We start from the raw sequence: 14,690 nt of genomic DNA on the forward strand, positions 1-14,690 counted from the left end.
ACACTGACCATCTGACCCTAAAAGGAGTTTAAACCCCCAAACTGAACTAATTTATCAGAGGACCTTATACTGATGCCACAGACCAGGTTTGATGAAGATCCACTGAGTGGTTCATGATAAGTAGACATTCTTCTTTTGGCCCTAGCAACCCCTAAAAGAGACCAACTGCCAACATTTGAACAAATTTGAGAGAGGACCTTATAATGATCCTACAAACCAAGTTCTTTAAAAATCCATCTAGCCATTCATAAACAGAAGTATTTTTAAAGGTATTTCTACTTTCAGCTCTAGCAGTCCCTAAATGGGACCAGGTGTCCCCACTTGAAAAAAATGGTAAAGGACCTAATAATAATGCTACAAATCAAGTTTTATGAAAATCTGTTTAGCATATCATGAGAAGAAGTCTTTTGAAGGCATTCACATTTTAGCTCACCTGTCACGTAGTGACAGGGTGAGCTTTTGTGATCGCCCTTCGTCCGTCCGTCCACAATTTCTTGTGAACACGATAGAGACCACATTTTGCAATCTATTTTAATAAAACTTGCACACAGCTTGTATTGGCAAAATATATCTTGGTTCCTTTTGACCACTGGCCAGATCACATCATGGGTTCCAGAGTTATAGCCCCTTAAAGGGCCAAAATGTGCTATTTTTGGTTTGTGAACACGATAGAAACCACATTTTGCAATTGATTTAAATAAAACTTGCACTGAACATGTACTGGCAAAATATCTCGGTTTCTTTTGAAATCTGGCCAGATTCTATCATGGGTTTCAGGGTTATGGCCCCTTAAAAGCCAAAATTTGCTATTTTGAGCTTGTGAACACGATAGAGACCACATTTTGCAATTGATTTTAATTACACTCGCACACCAGTTGTACTGGCATAATATCTCGATTCTTTTCGAAAACTGGCAAGATCCCTTCATGAGATCTAGAGTTATGGCCCCTTAAAGGGCCAAAAATTGCTATTTTGGCTTTTGCAGCCATATAGGGACTTCATTTATGGTTTGATTTGATACAAACTTGCAACATTTCTTTAGCAACAATAGATCTTATATTCCATGATGAATCCGGCAGATCCAGTGATATGTTCCGGAGATACGGCGCCTGACTGACCCCGAAAGAGCCAAAGTTTGTTAAATTTACCTTGTGAACATTATAGAAGTGACCTTTTACATTAGATTTTAACTACTCTTACAACTTAAGTCACAAAAATATCAAGGTTCCTTTCGCAAACCGGCTAGATTCGGTCATGGGGTCTAGAGTTTTCTAAATTGGCCCTTTCAGCCATATAGAGGTTTCGTTTATGCTTTGATTTGAAATCAAAGAATAAGCTTGTTTACACTCTATGGGGCATATTTATGATTCGATTTTCATAAAACTTGGTCAGAATGTTTGTTATCATAAAGTTTTGGATGACTTAAAATCTGGGTCACGTGGGGTCAAAAACTAGGCCACTAGGTCAAATCAAAGGGAAAGCTTGTATACACTCTAGAGGACATGTTTTTGCTAAAATCTTCCCGAAAATTTGTCAGAATGTTTGTTTTCATGACATCCTGGACAAGTTCGAATCTGGGTCATGTGGGGTAAAACATAAGGTCACTAGGTCAAATCAAAGAAAATGCTTGTGTATACTCAAAGAGGCCATATTTTTGGTCTAATCTTGATGAACATTGGTCAGAATATTTGTCTCCATGAAATCACTAGGTAAAACATGTTTACACTGTTATGGTGTGTTACTCAGGAGGGCGACCTAGGGCTATCTTGGCCCGCTTGTTGATCTAGTGGTCCATAAAAGGGCGACCGGCTGCCCCAATTTGTACAAATAGGGGTGAGGACCTTATAATGATGCTACATACCAAGTTTGATGAAGATTCACCAAACAGTTCATGAGCAGAAGGCTTTTAGTCATTTCCTTTTTTAGTTCTAGTGGCCTCTAAAGGGTACCAAGTGTCCCCATTTAAATGAAATTGGGAGAGGACATTATAATAATGCCACAAACCAACCTTGATGAAGAACCGTCAAGTGGTTCATGAGAAGTCATTTAAAGGCATTTCTAGTTTTGGCTCTAGCGGCCCGTGCCTCCATTTGAATAAAACTTTGAGAGGACCTTATAATGATGCTACAGATCAAATTTTATGAAGATCCATTAAATGATTCATGGTTCATGAGAAGAAGTCTTTTAAAGGTATTTATATATTTAGTTCTGGTGGCCCCTAAAGGGGGTCAAGTGCCCACATTTTAACAAATTTGGGAGATGACCTTATAATGATGCTATTGATCAAATTTGATGAAGATCCAGTAAGTGGTTGAGAAGAAACCTTTTAAAGGCATTTCTAGTTTTAGTTCTAATAGCCCCTAAAAGGTACCAACTGCCTCCATTTGAACAAAATTGGTAGAGGACCTTACAATTATGCTACAGACCAACTTTGATGAAGATCCTTCTAGCGGTTCAGGAGTAGAAGTCGTTTAAAGGTATTTCTAATTTTGGCTCTAGCGGCTCCTAAAAAGGGCCAAGTATCCACAGTTTAACAAACTTGGGAGAGGACCTGATAATGATGCTACATACCAAGTTTTATGAAAATCCTTCATGCAGTGCACGAGGAGAAGTCGTTTAAAGGTATTTCTAATTTCGGCTCTCGCAGCCCCTAAAGGGGGCTAAGTATCCCCATTTGAACAAACTTTTGACAGGACCTTATAATGATGCTACAAGCCAAGTTTGATGAAGATCCATCTAGCGGTTCGTGAGAAGTTTTTTAACGGGTTTTCTATGTTTAGTTCTGGTGACCCCTAAAAGAAGCCAAGATGAACCATTTGAACAAAATTGGATAGAGGGCCATGCCAGGATGCTACTAACCAAGTTTTGTGTAATTCTGAACAGTAATTTCAAAGGAAAAGATGTCTAAGTGAAAATGTGGGCGACGGACCATCCATCTATACTAACAGCTCACCCTGAACCTTCGGTTCAGATGAGCTAAAAAGCCTAGTTCGAAAATTAAAGAATAAATAAAAGAAAAAATTGTAGGCACTACGGCAAATAAGCTCGACAGGTAGTGATCAGGATTGAAAAGGGAGGTCGCAGTTCGATCCCTGGTGGAGGTGTCTGACGATTCGGCAGAAGACATTGTAACTGAAGTACTGAGACCTCCACCTCCGAGTCATGTGGTGAAATTGTCAAGAATTTTAAGTGAAGAAGTCACTACAATAATTATACAGACACAGAATCCAAACTGACCGTTGTTGCATTCCTCCTACATTGTACGGAACACGTGCATAAATAACAGTAAGATACTTTTCATGACTAAGTTTTATTACAAAAGGCAACGGTAACAGTGGTAAAAATATCATCAAAAATAATTTTCAACAATATTTCAAGCAAAGTTATCACATATAGCAAATATTTCATGTATAACAATATGAAAACGCAAAAATGTCATAAAAGTCTGAATGAGGTATGTATTTCAGAACTTTATAATTTATTTCATTTATCCTATGGACGGATTAAGCTGTAGTAACAAAATACTTTTTCGTTGCTATTTAAAAAATATGTGCCTCGTCACGACAAAGGGAATCAGTCTGTCCTACTTTTTGTTGGGAAAAGAGTTTTGAACGCCATGTAATTTTACTCGTTATATGCGTAAATGTTCTTCATTTTTTCTTTCTTTAAAATCAAACTCAAACAAACATAAATAGCATTTTTTTAAGATAATAATATATTCTGGATCTACAAAAATATCTCTAAGTCCATTTCATCATGAAAAATCGCAATATCAGAAACTCTCTTTGACATCCTATATACGAAAATTTAAGCAAGATTTGATTATACAGCGGATACCCAGTAGCAATAATTATTTTAGTACTTTTTGCTGCCTTGTACAACATGTCAACACTGGCCTTAAACAAATGTGTGCCGACGTGTCAAAAAATGACTAGTTCTTAAAGGTGGTCAATCACATTTAAGCAAAATTTAGTGACATTTTTACTTTTTGTATATTCTGTTAGAGATTTATTTAAAAAACAAAAATACCCATTACCTAGAGTTAGATCCCTGTTAGAAATGTATACTTTATTGATTTTCATAAAAATTTGTAATTACTCCCCTTTAATATGAAAATATTTAAAATGCTTGGTATTTCTTTTTTATTTCTATATAATTCCGAGTTTTACATTCGCATTGGATAGATATACCAAATATTTAACAATCTGAATCAAAAGGTGGGTTTTAAAATGCATGTAGCTTCTGAATTTCATTTTTTTCCATTCTATCTTGGTTGCGCAACCAAGACAGGCAAAGGGAGGTAATAATAATTTTTCAAACTTGCATTTCTAATGAATTCAATCTATATATGTAATTGCTAATGCAATTATTTTACGAATATAATACAATATATCGGTTAGTTATACATTTTCTTAGGTAAAGTATGTTTATCACATTTATACTTATGATAAAATAACTCGATCTTGGTTGGGCAACTGCAATAGGAAAACCAATTATTAAAAATATCTCCAGTGAAAACCTAACTTGTATTAAGCGCTAACTGAACATAAATGAGTGTATATGATCAGATGTTAAAGTTTAAAACAAATCCGTTACATGGCCAAAATCTGATTATCCACCTTTAAAAGTCAACTTAAAGTTAATTGCTTTTTGTGGGTTTTTTTTTCCAAACCGAACAATTATTAATTTTTCACTTAAGGTAAAGATATTCGGCAATTTCGATGCGACTGTACATATTAACTTCGTATACTCTTTCTGCATCCATCGGCTAAAACACAGCATTTCTTCATTTCATAACAATCGGAAAATCCCGACATCATACACGGAGAATGCGGTATCGGGCGGAAATGGCCGAATGTTATTACCTTAGACATAAAGATGAATATGTTCTTAAAAATCCAATTACATTAGTGTTAAAACATGAAAGTTTGAAAATAGCAACCCAATAGTTCTTTATAAGTTGGCATTTTACAAATTAGAAACAAGGCGTAGTGACTACTGGATTATGAGCAGCCAGATACTATGATCTGAAAGACCTCATATCATTCTAACAGCGAAGTCTTTGAGCAGAACGTTTAATCTTAAACCATCCAATCCGCACTAACTTTGGCTACTGTGAATGTCTTATCAGGTTTTGAAATCCTGCTTTTCGATATGAGCACAGGGACCAGTGGTGTGTCCGTCTCCTTGTTTGTCTCCGTATTCAAGATCTGACGTATCACCCGCATGCCACGAAGAACTTTGCCAAAAACCACGTGCTTGTCGTTCAGCCAGTACGTATTCTTTGCGGTAATGAAGAACTGACAGGTGTTGGTGTTTTCGCCTAAAAAGAACAAATATGTGAAATGAATTATCACACATGGAGTTGTCGAAATGTGAAGTAGATAATTATTTTAAGGTAAGAAGGCAAATGTTTAGAACGAAGATGCTGAAATCAAAATGAGGTCTTGGGCGTTTGCAAAAAAAAAATGTTATATAATACTATTTTCAATAAAAAAATTTGAGCATTAGATAGCGAGTACCGAGAGTGCTTCATAGGTGTTCAAAATGTTTACAAGTGATTAAGGTAACAGTCGATTAACTTTTAGGGCTATATTTTTACATTTAAGATTTAGAAAAACAAATTTATGAGTTACGGATTTTATGAATTACGTATTTTTAACAAAAAAAAAAAAAAAGAAAATACAGTTAAAGCAAAACATTTTACTAGTGTTTTCACACCAAGAATAGTATTTTAAATAAAATGTAACCGACTGTTTAATTTTGATTCATACTATTAATCTTGGTGGGAAACACTAGTCTGGTGTTTTATTTACTGGAAAATCATCTTAGTGTTCCTTAACTCATTCATTTTTTACTACATGTAATGTCTGTAACATTTCGCCCAGCTGTCGAAAAGGTCCAGGTCTAAAAATGAGAACATTAACGCTAATTGTACTTATCGACCGATTGACAAAGATATAACTAAATTTACGTTTCTAAAAATATTCTGGTTAAAAAAAAGAATATATATATATATATATATATATATATATATATATATATATATATTTTTGTTAGAATCACAAAAAGGTCTGTCTAAGAAAAGTTCGAAAACTGAGCATTTTTTTTGTTTTTAAATTTCAAACTTGTTTCGGCTGATGAGTATCGCTTTCTGAATTGCACCTAATTTCAGTGTAAGCCTCTTTAAATAAATGTTGTAGATTCTATTGATTATTGACACAATTTTTACCTGTGCAAATATCAATAGTTATACAAAGTTTCTGTAGAAAATGCGCATAAAACAGAGAAAATGACTTGACAAAATATCTGAAAAATAAATCTAATTCTAAAATTGCCACGAACGATTAGGAAATCTTGTGCTGTTCTGACTTGGCATTTCATTCAAAGTTCTGATGAGCCCAGTATTCTTTAACGTTTTTAAGTCACTGATACTTTAAAATGTTACACTGTAGATCTACATTGTTATATTTGCATATTATCATGAATTTGCACCTTTATACAGAGCTGAAAAAATCATGGTTATGAATTCGCTTGTAACTTGAAAATGTGTCGTTTTAAGTTCTAAGATTGAGACTTTATACATGTATGTAGATGAAAACGGGCCAAGGTGGGGCTGAAATCCGGTCCACAAATAGATAACGTTTCGATACCTGGTAGACTAGCTACTAGTCTGATAATAAGTTTACTTTTTTATATACTCATATTTCCTAGTCAGAGATCTTTCATTTATAGGTTGCTCCCATTTGAATATCATTAACTTACATTCAGGAAAAGGTAACCATGTTATAACTATGAAGGGAAGTAATTTAACATAAAATATGAAAAGAGACTATGACTGGCAAATGTAAGGACTGTTACCAGTCTAGATGCCTGGTGACCCAATGTTGTTTTGGTATCACCCGAGAGTTGTGTCTACTGAACAAGAATTAGTAAATAAGATGACGATAAATAATATGCAAGAACCACTACAGTCATGTTTTGACTGCGAAATGTTAAACCTTACACTTTAATAGCTGGATTCCTGTTGAAGTATCATTGAAATCTATAAAATAAAAAGGGGAAAAAAGGAAAATTCTTTTACATATTTTTATTATGTAATCTATACTTTCTTTTTCAGTAGACAATTTTCACTAATGATACCAAAATTATATAAGATTACCAGGCATCAATATTTGATATATTTTAATAGCATTGTTATTTAGAACTTGTTTATTGTGAATCAGATACCAGTTAAAGGGGAATATGCAACATGTGGCAACATTTCTTATTAGCCTGGAAGAACTAGGCGAAACATTAACACTGACGAAAAAAGTATCAGAATCGGGCTACAAACAAAAGAGGTATAGCCATTTGAAAACCATCTATTACTCGAATGGCAGCCCTTTTGAGCACAGTGACATCATCATTCTTTCCTTGTATGGGCATTACCATATATGGAAATTCAGTGAATAACAACTAAGAGAAACATATTTTGTGGACCATAATACAATATGAACCTTAGTATGTGTGTAAAAGTGTATACCTTGAATTTAAGCTCCATGTTTTTAATATGATTTTGCCATGTATACAATATCTGGTAATGTCCATATAAGGAAAGAACGATGACGTCACTGTGCCCAAAATGACTGCCGTTTCATTAATTGATAATATTTAAATTGCCATATCTTTTTTGTTTGTAATCCGATTTTCATTTTTTTTCCGCCAGGTTATAGTATTCATGAAGTTTTTTCTAAATATATTCTTAATCAAATGTTGAATATTCGCCTTTACCAAAGCGTGCTAAGTAATCAGTTTGTATTATGCCGCTGAAATTTTGCTTAAAGGCCTAGATTCACTACTATATAAGTGTCCCCCCACCCCCCAAATCCAATATACAACTCCATCTTATCTGCTGCTTATCAGTGATTATGTAACCGTAACTGATTAGAGGGCAATTAGCACAGCAGGGACCCCAACTAGACCATGAAGATGTGTGCAGTGGAGTTGAAAGAAATTAATTTTTCTTCAGTGAATGTTGAAGGATAATAATATTAATTACTATTTTGATATTATATAGATGATAATAAGTATTACTTTAATGTTATAATAATGATGATAATAATAATAAAATAATCATAATAATAATAATTATTATTATTATTGTTATTATTATTATATTGCATAAAGGATAAGGATAATTAAAGATACAGTAATGATATTGAAAATAATAATGATAATAAAACACAAGTATAGTGAAAACTTCAGGAGTTCTTTGTGCTGACAAACAATATTTTTCTTATTGGAAACTGGGTTTCCTGTATTCATGTAATCAACATTATTTGAACTTAAAATTATTGTGTTCCATCTATACTGAATTTTCATTTTCACTATGTTGCCAAAAGTGACTTTTTTCATGCTTTGCTTTGTAACTTTGAAATGCACATACTGTTCAATTTTTAGACAAATGTTATTTACAGTATTCTGCAAGCTTTAAATGAGTGAAAGTCACAATTTTCTGAAATATCACAATTCTCCAGACAGACTTTGAAAAAATAAAAATTTGCATATTTCTTTAAGTAAGTTTATCATTATTTCATTATTGTGAAAATAAGTTTCTGATTATCTTATTATTGTGTTTGTTCAACAAATATTTATCTTTACATAGAAATGCCAAAAAAAATGTAGTATAACTTTAAAAGTTATCAATTATATATCAATTTAAGATAAATTACATTGTTTCCCCTTCTCACTAATTGAGTGAGCATAGCCCTAGAAAACGCATTTATGCAATGTTAATTAGTTTTACTACAATTTGATCTTATCAAAACAAAACAGAACAAAATGATAATTAGCACCTTTTAAAGGGTAGCTCTAAATGTCAGACCTATATCGTAAAAGAATACGGGCCCTGTCTTCTTCCTTAACATTATATCTAATTATGAATTACACTTTACCTGCGTTAGCCATGCTGACCCATCCTGCACCATAATGTTGTAATAGGAAGTTCTCATCTTCAAATCTCCCACCATAAATACTTGTCTCCCCTGAACCATTACCATACACCACATCTCCCCCTGTAATAAATTTTTTGTAGATGTCAAATTTGTCTCCCTTTCATGTAATGAATTCTATGGAAGCCTGGTTGTGACAAGAAAATAATAGATGAGTCGTTTGTCGTCTGCAAGACCTAGTATGTCGTGCGCAAAAATAACAAATAAAATTATATTAATTTTGCTTCGGAAAGTAGGATGACATTTTAAGTCGTGTGCACGATATACTACATCCTTCACACGACACTATGTCGTAAGCACGAGATTATAGACAGCTGTGCACAAGAAATAGAAAAAACACTTTTGAATGTCACCTTCAGGCATCCGTAGTACCTTTAGGCTTCATCTAATACAAGGCAGAGTATAAATCATACTGCTGTACTTTGATACATGACATGCCAATTACAAAAATATTTTAAACAACCAGCAAAGTTTCATCTAACCACTTTGATTCTCATTTGTTTATGTCTTTTTTTTATGAATGTCATTTCTAAATTTCGAAAAAAGTGTCGTTCTCCTTTATATTATTAAAGGTACATAGACTTCGGATACTATGTCATACTAAGTTAATATTTCGTTTTAGCTCAATGTGGTCCTACATAACTCGGACTTCAGCGATACATTTCACGTGTTACTTAATATGAAAACCTTGTTCCTTTTGTTATTCAACTTTTTTACATTGGAAATATTGATTTCTCTAGCAGTCCGTTAAATCGTACAGTATTGTTCTATTTTGTTAAATGATATTTTTTTTAAGTTTTGAACCAGATAACAATCAACCTAGTAATATGTAACTTATATTGAAATCATTTCAAAATACGCCAAATACTTCATTTGTGGACAGTACCATTAATTGTTAAAAGGGGTGCATACAAAAACAAGAGATCACAGAGTGATCTTGGCGCCCACCAAGTGCCATTTTTGAGTGTTCCAAATTTCAAGACTTACTGACTAGCTCAAGGTCAAATTTCATTTCCGTACACAACACTGTGCATGTGGTCCAAATTCGAAAGCTGTAGCTCGAGAAATGTGAAAGTAGGTCACTAGATCAATCTTAAGGTCAAAGTTTAATTCGGTATACAAAACTATGCAAGTGGTCCGAATTTGAAGGCTTAGCTTGAGAAATGTGTAAATAGGTCACTAGGTCAAAATCAAGGGTCAAATTTCACTTCAGAACACAAATCTATGCATGTGGTCCAAATCTGAAGCCTGTACCTTCAAAAATGTGAAAGTAGGTCACTAGGTCAATGTCAAGGTCAAAGTTTGTTTCGGTACACAATCCTATGCAAGTGGTCCAAATCTGAGGCCTGTAGCTACAGAAATGTGAAAGTAGGTCACTAGGTCAATCTTAAGGTCAAAGTTCAATTCGGTACACAAAAATATGCATGTGGTCCAAATTTGAAGGCTGTAGCTTGAGAAATGTGAAAGTAGGTCACTAGGTCAAAATCAATGTCAAATTTCATTTTGAAACACGGAACTATGCATATGGTCCAAATTTGATACCTGTACCTTCAAAAATCTGAAAGTAGGTCACTAGGTCAAAATCAAGGTCAAAGTTTTTTCAAGTGCACAAAACTATGCATGTGGTCCATGTAGTTTTATTTCAGAATACAGAACTATGCATGTGGTCCAAATTTGAAGCTTGTACCTTCAAAAATGTGAAAGTAGGTCACTAGGTCAATGTAAAGGTCAAAGTTTGTTTCGGTACATAAAACCATGCATGTGGTCCAAATTTGAAGGCTGTAGCTTGAGAAATGAGAAAGTAGGTCACTGGGTCAAAATCAAGGTCAAATTTAATTTCGGAACACAAAACTATGCATGTGGTATAAATTTGAAGACTGTACCTTCAAAAATGTGAAAGTAGGTCACTAGGTCAAAATCAATGTCAAATTTCATTTTGAAACACGGAACTATGCATATGGTCCAAATTTGATACCTGTACCTTCAAAAATCTGAAAGTAGGTCACTAGGTCAAAATCAAGGTCAAAGTTTTTTCAAGTGCACAAAACTATGCATGTGGTCCAAATTTGAAGGTTGTAGCTACAGAAATGTGAAAGTAGGTCTCTAGGTCAAAATCAAGGTCAACTCATGTCAAGGTTCATCTTGCCACTCAAAATATACATGTGGTCCAAATTTGAATGTTGTAGTTATTGACAAAAGATCTTAAAAGCTTTTCCCTATATAAGTCTATATGAACCATGTGACCCACGGGGCAGAGCCATATTTGACCCTAGGGGGATAATTTGAAAAAACTTGGTAGAGAACCACTAGATGATGCTACATTACAAGTATCAAAGCCCTAGGCTTTGTGGTTTGGACAAGAAGATTTTCAAAGTTTTTCCCTATATAAGTCTATGTAAACCATATGACCCCCAGGGTGGGGCCATATTTGACCCTAGGGGTATAATTTGAACGATCTTAGTTGAAGACCACTAGATGATGTCACATACAAAATATCAAAGCCCTAGGCCCTGTGGTTTTGGACAAGAGGTTTTTCAAAGTTTTTCCTTATATAAGTCTATATAAACCATGTGACCCCCAGGGCGGGGCCATATTTGACCCCAGAGAAATAATTTGAATCATCTTGGTAGAGGACCACTAGATAATGCTTCATACCAAATATCAAAGCCCTAGGCTCTGTGGTTTTGGACAAGAAGGTTTTCAAAGTTTTTCCTTATATAAATCTATGTAAATTATAGAAATAAACAAAGGGCCATAACTCACTCATAAATTGTTGAACCAGTCTGATTTTCAGGGGGACACAACTAGGGTACCAATACATCATTCTGACAAAGTTTGGTCAAAATCCCCCCAGTAGTTTCTGAGGAGATGCGATAACGAGAAATTGTTAACGGACGGACGGACGGACGGAATGACGGACGGACGGACCACGGACGCAGAGTGATTTTAATAGCCCACCATCTGATGATGGTGGGCTAAAAACACTGACTGAATAGCGAACAATGTAGATCATGATCAGACTGCACGAACGTGCAGGCTGATCATGACCTACACTGGCCGCAAAGGCAGAATCAATCGTGTCCAGCATGATAAAGGTTAAAAACTGCGCTAAAGACCACTTGTGAATAGCGGCAGGCTGACACTTAAGACTTTTTACAGTTTCGCTTCCGGTGTAATTATGTATTTTTCACCCTGTAGCCTATTAAAACACATTTTGTTCTACATAGCAATAGCACCAAGCTTTATGCTCGTTTATCGCTGTATTTTCTGATTGAACTTTACTTTAGATACCTATGATACAGTTTGGTGTAAAAAATAATTCATTTAAATCATAAATAAAAAGATTACATCTCATATTCGGTCTTTACCCCGCATACACGAATATACCCCGCATACACGAATATGAGATTCTAAGTGCTCGGTGGAATTATTCTAATTAAATACCTTATAAATACTTCAAATCAACCCAAATTTCGCCTGAAATAATAATATGTTGTTTTTTTTATTAATATAAACAAAAATTAATTTAATTCATAAATAAAAAAAATATATCTCATATTCGGTATCTGATCTCATGTTCGCGAATATGACTCATATTCGGTGTTAAGTCATACCTAGGTTTAATTAACGTCACACCGACACAATTATAGGTTACATGACGATTTTCTAGCTTCTGATGGTGGAGGAAGATCCCAGGTGCCCCATTCACCACGGGCGGGCACCTGGGTAGAACCACTGACACTCCTTAAGCCAACCAGATGGCTTCCTCATATGAGCATATGAGAGATTTCTAAACCTAATCGAGGTTTTGAACCCCCAACGGTGAGGAGAAGAGCTTCGAAGCCGGCGACCGTAACCATCTTAACTATTAAACACTGATCTTTATATTAAAAACTACTGGGAGGGAAAATCGCTTTCGGAAAGAACTACCCCGTTCCCGCACAGTACCCAAGGTGAAAAACATATGAAATAGAAAAAAGTACTGATACCATTTTGACCTGTGACAAAATGAACGGAAGATGTGCCTATAAGTTTGGTTCGCAGTTCGCGTTACGTCAAAACGGGCGGAGGAATTCGATTATCAAGGAACTTACCTTGAATCATAAAGTCGTCAATCACCCTGTGGAATGGGCTCCCCTCGTACTTATACTTCTCCGCTCCAGACGCCAGTTGTACGAAGTTCTTCACAGTGAGTGGTACCGTATCTCCAAACAGTCCAATGTCTATCGTACCCACATCCTCACCCCCTATGGTGACATCAAATGACACGATATCTGTAACCGATGTATCTTCAGCCTGAAATATCACCAGGATACCTATCAATTATGTAATATGTGCCACAGGTCACACCCCTGCTGCTTAAACCACCTCAAATATGTTTAATTTTCACACTCCTGTGACGCGCTCTAGATAAGAAAGAGGAAACATATATTGATCTACTTGGTCATCTATGTGATAAAAACACATGCTGAGATAGGATATAGATACGGTTTTTATCACAATGTTGTGATTTCTTTCCTTATAGACCTTTAAATTTAGATATAAAAGGGCGAAGGATGCCGTTCCGTGATAATGTTTTTAGATACAACAAATAACCTTTCCCTAACTAAGTTTCAATTTGTGCCCAGCAACTTGTAAATTCAATAGAAATTAACGTTATGTTGTTTTGTCTTTTTGATAGCTATTTCTTTCAGGATCTTGATTTAAACTTAAAGCAATATTATATCGTATAATACGCGTTGATCGCATCACATGAACAATCTCGATTTTGTTATGTGCAAAGAAGTATTGAATACATTTTTTTCATTTTTATAGCTCTTTGTGATGTGTCATTACATTTCTGATACTCAAAAAACGCTGCTACCAAAAAGAACGAAGAATCTTCTATAAGTAAAAGACCATATAGTCCACCATACAACAATGAACTTTCATCATTAAGATTATCTCCCTTGAATGAGGACGTGGCAAAATATTCTTGAAAAGATTTTCTGAATTGCAAAAGAAACTTCAACTAACTGAAAATTATCACGCATCCCATTGTAACGAATAAACTGAAGCTATCGTCTTGCCTGGTATCATAATTTTCGTACGCAGGTCATTCCAACTATACGAAAACAAAAAATCCACAATAAACACTGTTGTGATACATTTTAAAGATTAAAACATTTATAAAACAAATAACTATTCATAAAATGAAAACAACTTACATATAATCGGTTAAACATCAGCACAAAAGATCCAAAATACACGATACTGTAAATCTTATCCATGACTTTCTTCTTTCCCGTTTCTGCTTGTAATGCCACGTCTACAGGTTTATGTGGCTGGGCATATCAGGTATCTGATATTGAGGGGCGTACAATAAGATCTTTGTATATCTGTTACTTGCTAGTCGGGTGTGTAACATGTTTATCGAGATATGAATCAAGCGTGTGTAAGAAAGTCTGTAATTAAATACGTATAACATAAATAGAGCGTCAAGATTAAAGCGAGTCGTTAACACATTTAAGGTGATTTTTTTTCTAAACTTGCTGACATGATTTTTTCACGATATACTTATAAATTACCGAATATATTGTGAAAGGTTTGCAGTTTATGCAAAACATATGGTTCTAATTTCACTCCAGCTGAGGACGAGTCTTAACAACATGTTTAGTGAGCGAGTTGGATTTTACGGCGAATCGACACAAAAAGATC

The 14,690-nt window shown here is 34.7% G+C and overlaps 1 protein-coding gene across 1 annotated transcript; it reads right to left on the reverse strand.

The window, feature by feature from the left end:
- Positions 1-3,291: 3,291 nt before the first annotated feature.
- On the reverse strand, positions 3,292-14,358 carry LOC123548527 (peptidyl-prolyl cis-trans isomerase 6-like). The gene is made up of 4 exons (XM_045335843.2): positions 14,201-14,358; positions 13,088-13,289; positions 8,937-9,056; positions 3,292-5,323 (listed from the first exon to the last, which is right to left on the reverse strand). The coding sequence occupies exons 1-4, from the start codon at positions 14,261-14,263 to the stop codon at positions 5,082-5,084; spliced, it is 627 nt and encodes a 208-aa protein (XP_045191778.1). The 5' UTR covers positions 14,264-14,358; the 3' UTR covers positions 3,292-5,081.
- Positions 14,359-14,690: the final 332 nt, after the last annotated feature.

The sequence above is a fragment of the Mercenaria mercenaria genome, chromosome 6 (genome assembly GCF_021730395.1).
Source record: "Mercenaria mercenaria strain notata chromosome 6, MADL_Memer_1, whole genome shotgun sequence".
NCBI classification, from domain to species: Eukaryota; Metazoa; Mollusca; class Bivalvia; order Venerida; family Veneridae; genus Mercenaria; species Mercenaria mercenaria.

What these genes read in the sequence shown, in the direction of transcription:
- LOC123548527 (XM_045335843.2), bottom strand. Translation starts at nt 14,263, where the DNA reads ATGGATAAGATTTACAGTATCGTGTATTTTGGATCTTTTGTGCTGATG. An exon ending in TGACGACTTTATGATTCAAG is followed by an intron (nt 9,057 to 13,087) that starts GTAAGTTCCTTG and finishes AATTTATTACAG; the next exon opens with GGGGAGATGTGGTGTATGGT. An exon ending in GGTCAGCATGGCTAACGCAG is followed by an intron (nt 5,324 to 8,936) that starts GTAAAGTGTAAT and finishes TGTTCTTTTTAG; the next exon opens with GCGAAAACACCAACACCTGT.